This window comes from Dipteris shenzhenensis, chromosome 29 (assembly GCF_047967505.1).
Source record: "Dipteris shenzhenensis isolate YYH24624 ecotype China chromosome 29, Dip_SZ_1.0, whole genome shotgun sequence".
Taxonomy (NCBI): domain Eukaryota; kingdom Viridiplantae; phylum Streptophyta; class Polypodiopsida; order Gleicheniales; family Dipteridaceae; genus Dipteris; species Dipteris shenzhenensis.
The window spans coordinates 19,510,181-19,526,453 of NC_141624.1; the positions used below are offsets into that span (position 1 = coordinate 19,510,181).

At 42.7% G+C, this 16,273-nt stretch overlaps 1 protein-coding gene across 2 annotated transcripts; it reads right to left on the reverse strand.

Annotated features, from left to right (window-relative positions):
- Positions 1-1,127: 1,127 nt before the first annotated feature.
- Positions 1,128-6,648, reverse strand: LOC147882544 (N-acetylglucosaminyl transferase component family protein / Gpi1 family protein). 2 transcript variants are annotated; one of them, XR_015543882.1, is made up of 11 exons: positions 6,037-6,648; positions 5,135-5,599; positions 4,854-5,027; positions 4,416-4,522; positions 3,942-4,163; positions 3,298-3,795; positions 2,788-3,194; positions 2,560-2,653; positions 2,079-2,405; positions 1,484-1,616; positions 1,128-1,300 (listed from the first exon to the last, which is right to left on the reverse strand). XR_015543882.1 is itself a non-coding variant. In XM_087400802.1 (9 exons), the coding sequence occupies exons 1-9, from the start codon at positions 6,217-6,219 to the stop codon at positions 2,297-2,299; spliced, it is 2,259 nt and encodes a 752-aa protein (XP_087256928.1). In that variant the 5' UTR covers positions 6,220-6,648; the 3' UTR covers positions 1,823-2,296. The 2 variants fall into 2 exon arrangements, 1 of the variants encoding a protein (XP_087256928.1); XM_087400802.1 differs by lacking the exons at positions 1,128-1,300; positions 1,484-1,616 and having other exon boundaries at positions 1,823-2,405.
- Between the last annotated feature and the right edge of the window lie 9,625 nt (positions 6,649-16,273).

Sequence of the window (16,273 nt, forward strand, 5' to 3'; positions counted from 1 at the left end):
AAAAGCTCACAACAACTTGGACACTACAAAGTGCATCAAAAGGACAAGGCAATCCCCTGCAAGTAAAGGCAATCCCCTGCAAATAGCTAAAGCTCAAGTATAAATGCAAGCACGATATGGTTGGGGAGTACTACCCCTAGGTGTGACCTACCCACACTAAACAACTCCATGTTGCCATACAAAAACCATATATGCTCCATCATGTTGTTCTAAGGATGTGGGTGAGAGAGAACAAGTTTGTAGCAAGGAGTGCAGTGGAGGCTTGAAGGATGTAGAGGCAAAGAAAGAATTCTAGGGATGCAAATATATTTCAAAATGAAGAATAGCAAAATAAAAAAACCCTAACCCTCACTATAAGAAAAGAAATTTAAAAACCCTAACCTTCGTTTTTCTCTCTTTGTTCCTTGATTCCTCCTCTTTCTATCTCTTCTTCACCTCTTTCTATGATCCCGGAAAACCAAAATGCGACTTAAGAAGGGGTGTTAGCATATGAAAGTCAATCGCAATAACTTGGCACATGAACACGGAGGTATTGGTGCTAGACACATTAAGAAAAACTATAAAGCCTAGTACTCTCTAAAATCGCATTACCCCCCTTGGACTTACTGGGGTGTGACAAGAGCCTTTAATTCATAGAGAACCTTTATCTTACGGACACAAGGCACAACACAATAACTTTCCTTCCCGAGACCTCTCAACCCAAAAAAATGTGAATAGCATCCCCATCTATAGTTTAAGTGCCTAGGAATCTTCCTCTACCTCCTAGTCTAACAAATAACATTCTTATTATTTTGAGGAGATAGGCGAAAACCAATGCAAGGAAACAACAAGAAAACAAGTGAGTACAAGTACTTGTGAGCACTACTTTCAAATTGGTTCTATCAAAGGAAAACAATTGTCAAGATGATTGGATGATTAGTTCGCAACAACTGTGGCGGAAACCCGTGCATTGGAAAGTCCGAATGATTTGCAAATTGTGTGTGTGTGTGTGTGTGTGTGTGTGTGTGTGTGAGAGAGAGAGAGAGAGAGAGAGAATGGAAGGGGGACACTTGGCAAAAAACTGTGGGACACTTTTGTAAAGTGTAACTATAACGCTGCCTGGCAAGCAGTGCTAAAAAGATGAAAATAAACAAGGGTTTATAATACAAGAAAAGATAGTATGAATAAAGTAACATAAGATATCAAGTGAAAATGCAAGCCTTCAACATAGTAGCTAAGATGGCTGTCAGAGCATGCACACCATTTGCAAGATAGATCCAGCTGTTGGTCACCAAGAGTCCATTGACAACTCGTACACTCACTGAAAAAAACCAGAATATATATCCAATAGTGCACATTCAGGATTCCTCTAAAAGAGAAAGGAACTTAAAAAGAAGATAAGGAAAGTGCAATAGCAGCACACGGTTTTGAGGCATGGGGCGGGAGTTGCATTCAGGTGGTCTTACTAAAATGAAGATTCGGGCGAGCAAAGGAAAATACTCACTAAAGAAAGCATAATCCCTCCCTCCCATGTTCATCATTGATGTAGCAGTGATGATGATTTGCATTTCGGCAAGTGCACAGGATAGCACTCAAAAGCCTTTCCTTCTCTTAACATAATCCAGTTTGATAGCATGCTGATGCACACAATCAAACGCAAAAAGGATGTGAAAACGAGCAACTGATGAAGATTAGAGCAAGGCACAAAAGCATGAAATCCCTTCCACAAAGGTTTAGAGTTAGTATTTTGAACCCATAACCAACAGAATGAAAACTGGTAACTGCATTGGAACTGCAACACATGGCAAAACCTTCATCTTTGCACACAGAAATTGATACTTAAAAGACAAGAAACTTTTCAGGCTAATTCCTGCCACATCAGGACTGCTCTGTATGATAGAATTTCCAAAAGCTCAAATTTTACCTATGAGCCCCATGCCGCCATAAAATTATAAACTCTTCAAAAACAAATAGCCTTAACCAGCACAAAACTGAGCCACAAGAAACAAGGGCAAGAATACTCTATCTGCCAAATGAGCCAGGAATTTGCTAACAGGATAATTTACAGACATCAGAATCAGTGCACATCTGATGTATACCTGGCTCTTTAAACCGCAAGCTGGGTCAAGTTGGCTCTATTTGAAGATGAGTTAGCTGATAAACAACCTCTCTTCGTATCCATTTGTCAGCCCATGAACTGTCATACGACTTGCGGGCAGGACATTTAGAACCACTGATCACTTTGTGAATGCTGGCAAATCCTTCCAGTTCACCTAGCATCCTTTCCCTTTTGCAAAGGGACCTCCTATAAATTGTCCTATATAGAAGCCAGCACTGCATCGTAACACAACCACCAAAATCTCCTCACATGGAAAGGAGTCCAAGGTGGTAGCACTGGTGTTCCTAGTTCCACTGAAGATGGCCACCTGAAATTCAAGCGCACTGTATTTTCAGACAAATATCATTTACAATTAGAAAGGACAACTTGTTCAAAAAAACAGCCTCACTGCAACCTCCTACAGGCATAGTTAAACTGTAGGTTGCTGAAAACCTAGCCCCAGAGCAGGCAGCTTTGACTACCTTTCTCCACTGAAAATCTTGTAAATAAATAAAGCACATGAAGACCAGGTGAGTCCACCACCTAGCTGTCTCATATAAGGGAACAGCAGCTCTCCTGCAAATACATCAGATCGTTCAATAGACAGCAACAACTACAATCAACAAAAACATTATCACATCTTGATTTTGATAATCACAATTACAATCAGTAAAAAATCTTCCTTTCATGTAGAACAAACATGTGCATACCGAGGCTTGCTGTCTTGACCCCAAGGGCAGATATCAATGTCTGTCCCGCTAGGACAGCATTGGAATCTCTGTCCTTACACCTTTGCTGCTCACACATCTCTTGAGACTTTGAAGAAGCTGCTTCCCGCAAAGTCTCAAACCACACACCAGAAGGGAACCTCCTTGGTTGCACGAGCCAAATCACAACTTGTGCGTATGGAAAACAATGTATGAAAGCTATGAAGATCTGTAGGAAGAATCGCAGGATCGATAAGGATGTATATAGAATTGTAAAAAATATATAGAAGACTGATGTCGTTGGAAGCAGTAACAGCAATGGTGTGAACATAAGGGAGCCAACTACGTGTTGCTCGACACTGTAGTCATATGTATCAATCCTTCCTCTGAGGTGATTTCGCTTCCGCCCCCTAGTTTCATCAAAATGCAAATCAATTACTCACCAGAGAGAAAATGACATACCGCCAATTCAACTGCAGTGCATTTTCCTGAAACTTGAACAAATATGTGTACCTAAATAATCGCCACAAAGCTGCCAGCGCTTGCAGCTGGTTTGAATACAAAAAAGCAACCAATTGATGTAAGGCTGAAATGTGGACAGTAGCCAGAAAAAGTACATCTGCTACCATTGCGGCTGGCACAGTTATACCGAGTACCATCCCTGAAATTGCAAGCACACGGAGGAATGGCCCAAATGCTGGCTTCAAAAGATACAAAAGCGTTGACCATACTTGGATAACATTCAGAGAAACTAGCCCAAGTGTTCCTGCAAGTTCAGTGTTTAACTTGAATCCTGCTGGAACACCCATGAGCCATATGCAGCCAGTTCGAAGGATGTCATCTGTCAGACTCCGTACCATGCCACGAACCCATTGACTAATAGAAATTTGGTAACAAAGGAAAAAAGCTCCCGCCAGTATTCCAAAGGCCATGTCAAATATAATTGCCGACCAAGCACAATGCCTAACCAATGCAGTTCTGTGAGCAGTAGCAATGTTGGGCTGATCTCGCCTGCATCAGTCAGACACTGGCTAAGACAGGCTCTGAGATGCACCAGCATGAATTTCGTAAAGCAGGAAATTCTCTATGAGTGATGACCAAAAACTGCAACATAAAAGAGTCTTATGTCATTAAGGGAATCAGATCATATGCCTTACCCACAGCCTCTCCACAGAAGAATCACAGGCCATCCAGTTAGCTGATAACATCGAATGCGGATATTGCGGTGTGTATGCTTCATAAGCCTTGCACTAAATGCATTCACATGCACAAGTGGCCATATATTTAAAAGGTAAGATCCAGCTTGAACCATGATATAAAAGATGCTTGCCAGGAGTGCAACAGTTGCTGCTATGAGATGTCGATAAAGGCAAGGTAAACTGCAGACAATGAAACAATGTGGAGACACAAGCCCTACGAGTCAGCCCCTCAGTGTTCGTGTAAACTCTTGTAAGTTAAACAAAAGTGATGTATAACCTGGTTACCCAAACCAGAACAATTCGCAGAGCATTCACTCCCCTTGACATAGACTACGGTACGATTGCTTGAAAATTGAATAAATTCCAAAACTGAGAAGCATGCCAGCCCTAAAAATGAGAGTACTGTTTAAGAACAAAACAGAAGATGCTTACATGGAGCTAAGAGAAAGCCGCTTACAAGATGTATCTAAAGAAGCCAATAAATCCTCAACAGCTTGTTCCCCGGCAACCGCACAGTTAAGCTGCAAAACCACCAGATCCTGAAACCAACAGAAGTAGACAAAACATGTCAGGAATTTACTTCCAGAATCCATAATGTACAAAAGAATATCATCACGACAGATATCCATTGTGATCTGCACCAGAGATAATGTAAATAGCTTATCGCCCCAAAAGAAATCTGACAACGATAGGGGGCAGGGGCATGTTCATCTTCACAATGGCAACATCTTGTGAACACTAGACAACTAAAATGTCTTACAAGTTGCCAGTACCCCCCACCTCCCATTAAATCCAAAGGACTCATTCATAAACAGCAGCAGATCTTAAATTGACCACAATTACAATTATAAACATGGGCTAGGGACTTGCAATATCAGGAGCTTCTCGGTGCTTCTCAAGATCTGCCACCCATTCTGGCTTTCTCTGATAGGAATCCTGTCCCAAAAGACCATTGTCTTGATCCTGACTTGCCTCAGAAATAAAATTCCATGCTCGAATGGAAAAGTGATGACTGGCAAGCTTGGGCTGCTCATAAAGTATAAGCTGCAACAGTATACAAGGTCGGTCACTGTCAGCAAAGAATTGTTTTCTCAGAAGGACGTCCAAATGAGGCTGCCAAAAGAATACCAGATCAGGAAAAAACGACATACATGAAAGTCTGGTACATAAAAGCTGCCTTGGACTCTCAATTTCCGGATTATTGGGACCCAATCCACGTTGCTAATTAATGCAGCAGGTTGAATTGAAAGTTCAATCCAGACATCTGAAGAGCCCTCAAACTTGATTTCCTCGTGAATCCTGAAGCCATTACGTGGTCTTTGATGGTCTGGAAAGGAAGTCAAATCTTTCCTCCACCTGTCACTTTTGAAAGGACGCTGCCCTCCACCTTTACTGCACTGTGGCTCCCCTTGTAACCAGGTGCACCTCTCAGCTGGCCTCTTTTCCTCACGATCTGAGACCTGGAGCCCAACTAGACCAGTTGAAAGATCCCTGTCTTCTCTCATAGTATGCTCAGAACGAGGATCGGAACAAGTAACACACTCTCCGATCACTGAAAGCGTCGTTCTTCTTTTTAACTCACTCGGCAACCTGTTCGTCGCGCAACTTAACATAGCCTGGATTACAAGGCAGAAGTTACACATGAGTTGTCACAGCGATGCACCAACAAGAAATGGACAAAATTTTCAAGCTGCTGTCCGTTTGGGGGGAGTTTGAAAAGTGTTTGCGACTATCAAAGGTCATATACGCGCACGAACATCAAGAATAGATTGTGTGTTAAGTTTAGTATGCCGAAAACTTAATTCGTCATTTTCGATCTAATCCAAACCATGAGGGAATCCGCTAAGAGCCGAGGAAGATACCGCAGCATCCAGAACTTCTGGTCTTGAAGCGAGATAAAGGCTGGAAGACCAGCACGCCTTAAAGAAAGGGTATAAGGCAGAAACCCATAATCTACAACAATTGGGCAGATCGAAACACACTACCGCCACATTTTGCAGCCCTAAAAAGCTTCAGTTTTTCACAAAACAAGAGAAGGACAGCAAAAATATACCTCCAGAAAGGAATCGGACAAAGAAGAGCAATTCACTGCATTCGCGTAAGCGGTCGCAACCACAAGATCCACCGAGTCCGCATCGGCCGACGCCCACCCTAAAAGAGTCATACTGCAAGACGGCCGGCGACCCAAATGCTGAGGCCACCAAAGCCTGCATTGAAGAATTGTCCGTCCTCCCATGGATACGCAATGCAAAGCCGAGCATGTCCCATTTTCTTCACATCTCCGAGATGGGCAGCCGGGGGGGGGGGGGGTCAGAAAGAGGGTGAAAAAGCGGGAGACATGGGGAGCTGTCTGAGGGAGGGGGAGATGCGAAGGGGGAAGCGGCAAGAAGCTGTGGGGGGGGGGGGGAGGGAGCTCATGGAATTGGGAGGAGGGAAGCCATGGATGGAGGAGGCAAAGCTCGATGGCTATGGCTATAGCTATGGAGAAGAAGAAGATGAAGACGATGATGCAGAAGAAGAAGAAGAAGAAGATGCTGATGAAGAAGATGAAGATGCTCAAAGCACCCAAAAAGCTTAGACAAAGACGAAGAGGATGATCGAATGATTAGCGATGAAAGAGAAGAAGAAAGAAGAAGACCAAGCAGAAGAGGACTCCCTCTTTCTTTAACCTTTCTTCTTTGTTGCTTTTCTGTGTCTCCCAAATAGCTCTTTCCAATGTGGGTTCTCTCTCTCTCTCTCTCTCTCTCTCTTTTGTTGCTTTTCTTGTGTCTCCCAAATAGCTCTTTCCAATGTGGGTTCTCACTCACTCTCTCTCTCTCTCTCACTCTCTCTCCTCTCCCAAATAGCTTCTTTGTTGGGTTCATAGAGAGTCTCTCTATGTGTGTGTCTCTCTCTCTATGTGTGTCTCTATGGGTTCTCTCTCTTTCCAACGTGGGCTCTCTCTCTCTCTCTCTCTCTCTATGTGTGTCTCTATGGGTTCTCTCTCTTTCCAACGTGGGCTCTCTCTCTCTCTCTCTCTCTCTCTCTCTCTCTCTCTCTTTTCTCTCTCTTAGTTCTCTCTCTTTCCAATGTGGGTTCTCTCTCTCTTTCTCTCTCCCTCCCTCCCTCTCTCTCTCTCTCTCTCTCTCTCTCTCTCTCTCATATCCAACCTCCCCCACTAACTTTCACCCCACCTACCATTTCCTATAAAATAAGTCGTGGCTAGTAGACCTTCTTAAACGAATAAAGTGCTCTGACAAACACCTCTCAGTCTCAAAGTCCACACTCACTACACAGGCTTCAAGATAGGACAGACCAACAATGGTGGCTAGTAGCCTTCGTGTAGTGATTATGCACATAGAGTTTAGGAGAGGGCCTAAATAAGAAGTTAGCATGTAAGGGCCTTAGCACATGGATGGGGCTAGCATGGGTTTAGGATGGGAATTTTTTTGTGATCATTACTCCCATCCTACACCAAGTGGTCTAGGATGGATTTAGAATGGGAGTAGCCACTTTTTCTCCCATCCTGGACCATGGCCTCTAGACCCTGGCACCCAGAATGGGTTCCCCTTTTTTAGGGATTCAAAAACATGGAAGGATGACATGTGTCCTTGTCCCCACAAGGTCCCCACCTCTTAAACACATGAAATGATGCCATGTGTCCTCTTCCTCCTAAACCCATCCCTAGTTCTTTTTTTGTTAGCACATGGTGGGATGGGAATAAGATAGAAATATGCATGGGACCACTTGGGACCACCTTTTCCCATTCCCATCCTATTTCTTCCCATGTGCTAAGCCCCTAAGTAAGTATCAAGTATAATGACTAAGGGTTTGATGAAGTTAGCAGGTAAGTATTAGATATAATGACTAAGAGTCTAAAGAAGGAATTACTATTGAAATTAGTGCAATTACTAATAATGCACATAGAGTTTAGGAGAGGGCCTAAATAAGAAGTTAGCATGTAAGTAAATATCAGGTATAATGACTAAGGGTTTGATGAAGTCAGCAGGTAAGTATTAGATATAATGACTAAGAGTCTAAAGGAGGAATCACTATTGAAATTAGTGCAATTGCTCAAACTTAGAAAGTTAATATAGACCAACAAAAAGTTTAGCTGAATTATTCCAAATACCCCACATTGCAAGGCTAACAAGAGAGCATTTTTTGGGAGCAAGAATTCTCTAGGGCCACTCAGAGCAATAAGGGGAGTTTGGTGGGAATATGGGTATATGTGGGTGCGGGGGTGGAAAAAGAGATACACACTAATAAAACCCATTCTCAAGTTAAAAGGAAAAAAAAGGTATATAGATTCTTAAAATATAACACATGGAAAATCACTCTAAGCAACGTCTAACTCCTTAGTATTGAAATCTTTAGCATCAAGCCTTTATTTTAGGATCTCCATTCTAAGCGAGAAAAATATTAGTTTAGTTAAAAGGAACATCATTATCACAAAGACTTAGAAGTTGCTTATTACACAAAACCTAGTGCTAATTTGTTTTGAAATTTTAAACACTTTTGATGGCACGCCTTTTATAAGAGTTAAATCTTACATCTAGTAGTGTCCTTCTAAAGCTTTACAGCTAACAAGGAGGCTACATATGAGCTATCCTTTGTTTTCTCCCAAAGATCATTCAGTTTAAAACTTTGGCACCCCTACTTTCTTGCATGCTAGCATGACAAATCAGTTTACTCAAGGCAAATTGGATTTTTTGTTTGCATTCATGTGTGTGCACACACACGTGTGTGCCTGTGTCCCTACCAATTTGGTATAAACTCATCCTTGAGGGCATTAAAGCAAGCGCCTTTTGGGGTTGCCTCAAGAGATTGTTCATTGTGGACTTTTGTGCTAGCACCATTGACTCAACCAATTGGTAGGGACTTATGGAATCCATGTTTGAAAAGGCATCAAGGTAGGCGTGCCACTACTCTTCGTACTACTTGTTCATAATGTGTTGCACATTAAGATGCACCATTCCCAAGTGCGCATACTTGATTTGCCTATTCTTCTATCATTGATAGGTCCCAGTCCATTTGGCTTCAAATTCCTTGCACACTAGGCAAAGATGAACCCTTACTTCTCGGTGCTTGGTTGTTTGAGTTGTTTTAATTACTCAAAATATCTTTAGCTTGCTAAAGTGAGGTAGTCTACCACAATGGCTTTGGGAGGTAGTCTACCACAAAGATCATTCACTTTAAAACTTTGGCACCCCTTCTTTCTTGCATGCTAGCATGACAAATCACTTTACTCAAGGCAAATTGGATTTTTTTTTGCATTCATGTGTGTGCACACACACGTGCGTGCCTGTGTCCCTACCAATTTGGTATAAACTCATCCTTGAGGGCATTGAAGCAAGCGCCTTTTGGGGTTGCCTCAAGAGATTGTTCGTTGTGGACTTTTGTGCTAGCACCATTGACTCAACCAATTGGTAGGGACTTATGGAATCCATGTTTGAAAAGGCATCAAGGTAGGCGTGCCACTACTCTCCGTACTACTTGTTCATAATGTGTTGCACATTAAGATGCACCATTCCCAAGTGTGCATTCTTGAGTTGCCTATTCTTCTATCATTGATAGGTCCCAGTCCATTTGGCTTCAAATTCCTTGCACACTAGGCAAAGATGAACCCTTACTTCTTGGTGCTTGGTTGTTTGAGTTGTTTTAATTACTCAAAATATCTTTAGCTTGCTATAGTGAGGTAGCCTACCACAATGGCTTTGGGAGGTCTCTACCTCTCCTTCATTGCACTTATTCCTAGAAATGGTCTTAGGGCATTCATTATTCCATATCAACCATACGATGGAATGGGGGGTTTTTAGTAGGGTGTATAATAGACAAGGGGGTTATTTGGATTTTCAAGCAAGTTCATGTGTACAACATACTAAAAGGTTTACAATTTTTGGCCTGCCCTGTGGGTAGTCTTAGCAATGCTTCAAATCGGGCAAAGCAAAAATTAGGCATTTTTAGAATTTTTGGAAGTGCATTTTTGGCTTGCCCTCTTGGTAGCCTTAACAACGCTTCAAATTGGGCAAAGCGGAAATTAGGCTTTTTTAGAAGTTTTGGAAGTGCATTTTTCCTATTGGACAATATGTTGACTCTTCTTCATTGGACTTGAATGCTAACTTTAAAGTGGGAGACTTTCTCTCTCTCTCTCTCTCTCTCTCTCTCTCTCTCTCTCTCTCTCTCTCTCTCTCTATCTCTCTCTCTCCGAGTCTTTATCTCCTAAAGTCTTCTTACACACCATCTGCACCTTTTCTCCCTCCCCCCCCCCCACCCCCCCTCTCTCTCTCTCTCTCTCTCTCTCTCTCTCCCCCCTATCTCGCACTTTTCCTCCACACCATTTCCCTTTTGTTTGCTTTTTTTATCTTGGGCAGGAGGCCTTATGAATGATTAAATATCAGTCACCTTGTTAAAGGGGCACCTTGTATTCTTTGAGTAAAATGTGATGATCATAAAAACTTATTATGGACAAAAAGGACAACATAAACACATGAATGGTAGACCCCAGTGGCTAATGGTAAGGGCAAAAGGTGATGTTGCAAACATGAATGGTAGACCCCAATTGCCAATGGTAAGGGGGAAAGGTGATATGGAAACTTGAATGGTATAACCCAATTGCCAATGGAAAGTGCAAAAAGAGATGTTGCATGCAAAATCTTTCCTTTCGAGGCATGCCCACATTATTAGTCTAAGCAATTGCGAGGCATGCATCCTCATGAACGTCCATGAATTATTAGCATCCTCATGTCCATGCATTCTCACTGAACATCCATGAATGCCCACATTATTAGTCTAAGCAATTGCTAGGCATGCATCCTCATGAACATCCATGAATGTAGCATCCTCATGTCCATTCATCCTTACTAGACATCCATGAGTGCAACCTTGGTAAAAATTGGCTTAACCAAGCTCACATTTTTGTTTTCCTTAACCAATATTGTTTTTGGGGCTTGGCTTTGGTCGATCCCACTTGGCTTGGCTACTCCCACTTTGCCATCTGCAACAAGTATGTGGGGGTTAAAGGTCACTGTGCCTTTACCCCGGTTATGTACAATACTCAAACACATATATAAATGAATGAAAAAGAAGATTAGGGTGGTTCTGCACCCACCAAAACTTGTGTGGCTCTCTATCTCTCTCTCTCCTTCTTCTGTTCTTGCTTCCGTTGAGAGCACTCTCAACTGGTATCAGAGCCCGGGTGATCTAGCTGAGCGTGCGTGACTGCTTTGAAGCTCAGTAGCTCTGTGGGAGGAAGGAGAAGCTTTGTGGGAAGCTTTGTGGGTGACTTTACTTGCATCCGAGTGTGCAGAGACCTTGGAGAAACCTTTGGAAAAGTCACTTTGGCTTTGCAAAGTGGTTTTGAGAGCCTGTTAAGAGCTTTCAAAGAAAAAGTCGTTTTTTGAGCTTTTCCTTGTTCCGTTCGATGACAGAGACTCCGTATTGACTTGTAGAGGCAACTATTGCTTGCTTTTGGTATCCACATTACTTCAGGAGCCTGAAAACACCTTTATTCCTGAATCTGGGATCATTTCATTGGATTTCTGAGTCACTGTGTCAGTTCCTGCGTTTTTTGCCCGGGTGTTGGAACTCAAGTTTGGAGCAACCATTTGCAGATCTGTCAGTTCCGGTGGACTCAGGAGGTCCTAAAACCTCTATGTTGCTCATCATTCACACTCCGGTGGAGTTTACAAATAGCTCTGTTTCCAAAAACGTTTTTCAGTCTGTGTGTTGGACCCAGTGATTGAGACCACGGTTTCCAAAACCGTCTGTCCCATTGCGTTCCGGACGCCCAAAAACCCCTACCTGTCAGTTCTTGCGCAATTCGGTGGAGGATTTTCAGAGTTATAGATCTCTGTGTATTTGATTTCGTCTCTCTGTTATGCATTTTTCATTCTAAGGTTTTGAAACCTTAGATTTATGCCACATGGCAGTGGATAAGTGTTGACTCCCATTTCTCACTCATCGGTTGGGATTTTGGAGTTTTGGCAGAAGAGAAATATTTGCAGATTTTCTTGCTGATTCCGATTATGCAATGGCGCCCATGTTTTGAGGCATCTCAGGTTCTATTTTCAGTAGCGCTCATTACCATGGGACTATGATTTCTTGAGCATACCTTATGCAGATCACTCTGGTTGCAGTTTGAGCAGTGTTGTGCGCTCATTCGTGGTATGCATTGGGTTGCAATGGATGATTTATAGGCCATTTGGATGCATTGCGGTCCTTGTTGGATGCGCTGATAGGCCCAAATTGCCTTGTGGGATGCTATTTTTTATGGACGCTTTGCACATGGATGCTATTTTATGCTGAGGGACAGCTTTGACACATTGTTGGTGATGCACTGATAGTGCTATGCTCTCTTGGATGAGATATAATTGATGCATATGCTAGTGGACGGTGTTTATGCTTGAGTCATTTGGCACTTATTGGCATTTTCTTTTGGGCCAGATTTGCTCATATGGATGCATTAGTATATGCACATGAGTCAGATGCATCTTTTGATGCTTTGAGCTTTGAGTTTTTTGTGATATTTCAGTCTATTGTGGCATACACATTTGGGTGCACCTGGTATTTGGTGTGATTCTCTCTTGCAGGCACTAGCATTTGGGATTTTGTTTCATTTGCATCATGGCATCCTCTTCCACGTCTGAAAAGGAGTTTTTTAGCATTAAAGGTTTTGATGGGACAAACTTTTCTTTGTGGAAAGAACAAATAAGGGATGTGCTTATTCAAAAGAAGCAGATTAAACCCTTGGCAGGGATTCTGCAAATATGTCTGAGGATGATTGGAATGAGTTGGATGCATTAGCAAAGTCTACTATTAGACTTCATCTTGCAGAGTCAGTTTATTTCACAGTAGTAAAATGAGCAGACTACGGAAGATTTGTGGAAGAAACTGTGTGCCACTTATGAGAAGGAAACTGCCTCTAATAAAGTTTACCTCATGCAAGGTTGTTTGAGCTGCAGATGAAGGAAGGGGTCTCCATTGCTTCTCACTTGAATGAATTCAATATTATTTTCAGCCAGCTTCAGGCTCAGAAAATGAATTTTGATGCGGAGACTAAGGCAATATTTCTCTTATGTTCATTGCCATCCTCATGGGATACCTTCCGTACAGCTGTCAGTAACTTTGCACCTGGTGGAGTACTGAAATTTGATGATGTTGTGGGTAGCTTGTTGGCCGAGGAGATTAGACGGAAGTCTATGGATGGCAACAAGCAAGATGCAGCCTTAAATGTGCAAAGGGGCAGATCACAGTTCAGGGGGAAGTCCTAAGAAAGAGGGAAGTCTCGTAGCAAATCCAAGACACGGAACATTGAGTGTTACCATTGTGGCAAGAAGGGCCATATGAAAAAGGATTGCTACAAGCTGAAAAGAGAGCAAAAGGATAAGAAAAAGAATGCAAATTGGGGTGCAAATCAAAAGGACGAGAGTCCAAGGGAGGACAAAGGAAAAGTGAAGATCGAGGAGATCAATGCAGTCACACATGATAGTGACAATGATGTTCTCTTCATGTCTAGTTTATCTACAGAGTTGCTTACCACTTCAGATGATGCATATTCCCAGGATTGGATTTTGGATTCTGGTGCTTCATTCCATGTTACTCCCCATAGGGAATGGTTCTCCACTTATGACAGTGGAAAGACAGGTTGTGTGCATCTTGGAAATGACTATGCATGTGACATAGTGGGAGCAGGTGACATAAAGTTTTCTTTTGCAAATGGGTCTGCATTTGTTTTGAAACATGTAAGACATGTGCCTAAGCTAACCAAGAATCTTATTTCAGTGGGTCAGCTAGATGATGCTAGTTTTCACACCACTTTTGGCTTTCAGAGTTGGAAAATTCAGAAGGGCTCTATGCTTTTGGCCAGGGGTGCCAAGTGTGGGACTTTGTATCCCTTACATGTATCAGGGGTATTTGATCATGTTGTTGCAATAACCGAGCAACCAAGCACTTCTTTGTGGCATTGCAGGTTGGGGCACATGAGCCAGAATGGAATGAAACTCTTATGCCGTTTGGGTTATGTACCGCATTTGAGTTTCTCTGATTTTGAATTTTGTGAGCATTGTCTCTATGGGAAGCAGACTAAATCAGCCCATAAAAGAAGGGGAAAGAAAGAGTTTGAAATGCTTGATTTGGTGCATTCAGACGTATGTGGTCCCATGCCTACACGGTCATTAGGCGGGGCTGAATACTATGTGACATTCATTGATGATGCAACTAGGAAAGTGTGGGCTTATGCTATAGCTCGGAAGAGTGATGTGTTCCAGGTATTTCAGAAATGGCTGGCCTTGGTTGAGAATCAGTCAGGTAGAATGCTTAAATGCCTACGGACTAACAATGGTGGAGAGTATCTCTCTCATGACTTTCAGCATTTCTGTGATACACGTGGGATTAAGAGGGAGCTCACATCCCCTCGTACTCCAGAGCAAAATCCAGTTGCAGAAAAGATGAACCGTACCATTCAAGAAAGGTTGCAATGCATGCTTTCCAATGCAAGTCTTTCTGGTGGTTTTTGGGCTGAGGCAATGAAGACTGCAGTGCATGTGATCAATAGATCACCTAGTAAGAGTTTGGATGGTGGTATTCCTGAAGAGGCATGGAGTGGCAAGAAGCCCTCTTACTCTCATTTGCGTATATTTGGGTGTGAGGCATATGCACATGTGCCAAAAGAGCTTCGAAAGAAGCTAGATCCTAAGTCTACGAAATGCATCTTTCTGGGTTATGGTGAAAGTGGAGAGATGGGCTATGGTCTCTGGGATCCAAAAGTAAAGAAGATCATACGCAGCCATGATGTGGTCTTCAATGAGAAGAAGATGCATAAGGCACCTATGAGGGATGTGGAAATGAGGAGAATCACTTTCCAGGATGTGAATCCACCTGCATATTTTGATAGACAGCAAGCTGTCCATGCACCAAATGTGCAAGAAATGGTGCCACCAAGTACTCCCACAGGTATACAATCAAGGGTAGATGATGGATCATCTATTGGTGGAAATGATGAGCCAAATGTGGCTGATATGCAAGTGGGACAGCAAGCTGAAATGCCCTTGAGAAGATCATCTAGAGTGTCTAGACCGCCTGATAGGTTTGTTCCAGCGGAGTAGGAAACTCCTTTGGCTTTCACAAAAAGAGTATGTTACAAAAGTATTGCAGCGTTTCAATATGGAGGGGGGGAAGGCAGTGAGTACTCCATTGCCTCCATATGTGAAATTGAGTCATACAGATAGTCCCAAATCAGAAGAGGAGAGGGCCATGATGGCTAAGGTTCCTTATGCATCAGCGGTTGGGAGTCTTATGTATGCTATGATAGCTACTAGACCAGACATTGCATTTGCAGTGGGAGTTGTTAGCAGGTATATGGCTAATCCAGGAAAGAGGCATTGGGAGGCAGTTAAGTGCATCATGAGGTACATGAAGGGTACCAAGGGGATGTGCATTTGCTTTGGTAAAGGAGACATGCGTGTACTTGGGTACACAGATTCAGACTATGCAGGGCATGTGGATAGTAGAAGATCCACTTCTGGTTATGTGTTCACCTTTGCAAGTGGTGTAGTGTTGTGGATGTCTCGCGCACAGAAGTGCATTGCTTTGTCTACCACAGAGGCTGAGTATGTTGCAACCATAGAGGGTTGCAAGGAGGCTATATGGCTTGATCAGCTAGTGGGAGATTTGGGGATTCATACAGGTGTACCGACATTGCATAGTGATTCCATGAGTGCTATTCAGCTAGCACGGAATCCGGTCTTTCATGCAAAGACCAAACACATTGAGGTCAGGTAACATTTCATCAGGGAGGTACTTGAGGACAAGCGCATAGAGCTTGTCAAGGTTCATACAGATGATAACCCTGCAGATATGCTGACGAAGAGTCTACCTAGTCAGCGGTTTGAGTATTGTCGTGTATTGATGGGCATTGGATAGTATGCTCACTGGGATTTTTCTCCCTTAAAGGCATATTTTCCTTTAAGTGGGAGGTTGTGGGGGTTAAAGGTCACTGTGCCTTTACCCCGGTTATGTACAATACTCAAACACATATATAAATGAATGAAAAAGAAGATTAGGGTGGTTCTGCACCCACCAAAACTTGTGTGGCTCTCTATCTCTCTCTCTCCTTCTTCTGTTCTTGCTTCCGTTGGGAGCACTCTCAAAGTATTGCATCAAGATTTGTCACAACTAAGCCATTTGTCCATCATCAACCAGGATTGCATTAGGCCCTTCTTGGCCATCCTTACACTCATCATCCTCTTTCGCTTCTAAGCTCTTTTTGTAATTGCACTTGATCTATTCTACCATTTCATCAGGCCTATCAC

Excerpts from the sequence above, each read along its gene's own strand:
- LOC147882544 (XM_087400802.1), bottom strand. The coding sequence starts at position 6,219 with ATGGGAGGACGGACAATTCTTCAATGCAGGCTTTGGTGGCCTCAGCAT. Across the intron at positions 5,028-5,134 it reads TTTATGTACCAGACTTTCAT|CTTATACTTTATGAGCAGCC; the intron begins GTATGTCGTTTT and ends ATACTGTTGCAG. Across the intron at positions 4,164-4,415 it reads CGGCTTTCTCTTAGCTCCAT|TTTACCTTGCCTTTATCGAC; the intron begins GTAAGCATCTTC and ends CATTGTCTGCAG.